This window comes from Nanorana parkeri, unplaced genomic scaffold (genome assembly GCF_000935625.1).
Source record: "Nanorana parkeri isolate BGI_ZX_2015 unplaced genomic scaffold, ASM93562v1 scaffold3067, whole genome shotgun sequence".
NCBI lineage: Eukaryota > Metazoa > Chordata > Amphibia > Anura > Dicroglossidae > Nanorana > Nanorana parkeri.
In genome coordinates, this window is record NW_017309335.1 from 58,673 (window position 1) to 60,434 (window position 1,762).

General features: G+C 37.6%; 1 protein-coding gene across 1 annotated transcript in view; it reads right to left on the reverse strand.

Annotated features, from left to right (window-relative positions):
- Window positions 1-991: 991 nt before the first annotated feature.
- LOC108802727 (zinc transporter ZIP6-like) overlaps window positions 992-1,762 on the reverse strand; it is a gene marked incomplete at its 5' end in the record, with an annotated part of 13,083 nt that continues 12,312 nt past the window's right edge. The window contains one exon of the mRNA XM_018574582.1: window positions 992-1,376. Coding sequence (XP_018430084.1) covers window positions 1,227-1,376 — 150 coding nt within the window. The remainder of the gene's footprint in view (window positions 1,377-1,762) is intronic.

The following is a 1,762-nucleotide window of genomic DNA, read 5'->3' on the forward strand; positions in this document are numbered from 1 at the left end:
GCATGCATGGTATTCAAATGTACTTCTCTAAACGTAACTATGTATTGACAAATTTGACAGTGTGAAACAGGGCAGTGAAGTTATGAATAGCGTTTGTCACCTTATTTGTGTCATTAGCCTATACAGACTTTTAAAATATCTCCTGTACCCTGGAAATGCTCATATTTTACCTAATGGCATGGGGTTCAGTTTCCAACTATGAAATGCTCGCTTAAAAACACAACATTGCATGGCTGCTGGAGTTTTTGCATGCCAACAAAGAAAGTTGAACATTCTGGTTTTGGAATATTGAAAATTTGAGTAATCTGCATACGTTAAACCAAACAAAACAAGATAGGAGATAAATAGACAAAGCTAACTTTGCTGCCCTGGCACAGAATATAAACAAAGCCTAACAAGTTTATGGGGGAGTTGCACATAAGTCCAACTCAACCTTCACTGCCACCCCATAAAACAGTAAACATAAAACAAACAGTCACATGACAACACTCTGCTTCTTGTCTGGCAGCAGCTGTGGATGGTCCCTACTGCTACACAGAACAGTGATTACGAATATGTGATTCTGTGCAGCCCCCAGGGGGTGTGCCCATGACAGCCTGGGCTTACAGTAAGTGGGTTGACTGATGGTAAGCATCATTCAACCTGGAAGAGGGCTAGCATCAGACTGGAGCAGTGAGTCTGCATGGGACAGTGCCAGAAAGGAGGCGAGTTTACTTATTTAACTTTTACTGCAATGGTGGAATAGAGCTTTAGGTCTCTTTTTCACTGAAAATATTATAACCATTAGCTAACAACTACTGCAAAGGAACTCTAACAACCCCCTAATTGGCTGTATGTCTTGACCTATATATTGTGCTCCAAAACAGACACACAGAAGTGCTAAAATAGAGAGAAATTAATAAACAAAAGCGCCAAAACTAGGATTTGCCAAAGTGGATATGGACATACATATATATATTTTTCTATTTAGATCGCATCTATTAAATAAGTTAAAAAAATGGTAAATGAGAAAAGAAAAAAAAAAATATATGACTTTGGCACAAACAGTTTGTTTGTTTGCTAATGACCGTTGCAGTCTTACTGCATCTTCTCCAAAGCCACCAAGTGCAGTCTCTTTTTACAATTAGTATAAAAATAGATATGCTTACTGCATAAAAAAAAAATAAACAAAAATAAAAAATAACTTAGTTTGCTGCCTACATTTGATGACCACAGGCAACCTATAGTTATAGGTTAACAGTGAAATTAATACGTTCGAATATAGAAATAACCAGCATGATGGAAAATCCTAAAAGAATTCCAGCATTCTGCAGGAGAAAATATCCCCACCGGCTACAGCCATGGTCGCTCGCATCATTGTGCAACATCTCGGGTACCTGCAAACAGACAACAATGATATGCTTCAGTACAGGGGCCAAATAAACATTTTACATGTCCTAACACACATGGTCACATCACTAGGATACAATATTTCATACTGTATACCAATTCAGCGTTATTATGCAATATATACAGCATAGTCATTCATACAATGTTACAGAGTACACCGGTGTCTAAAAAGATAAGGAATAATATGATAGAAAAGTACTGGAAAAACAATATCACAATGTTAAATAACAGCTACACTATATTGAACACGGATAGGAGTATATCTTAATAAAGTGCAGTGGATGTTGGAAGAGAGATAGGCATAGACAGGGGATAGATCAAACGTTTGTCTTTCCGCAAGGTGGCAATCCAGCAATATGACTTCTGCTGCTCA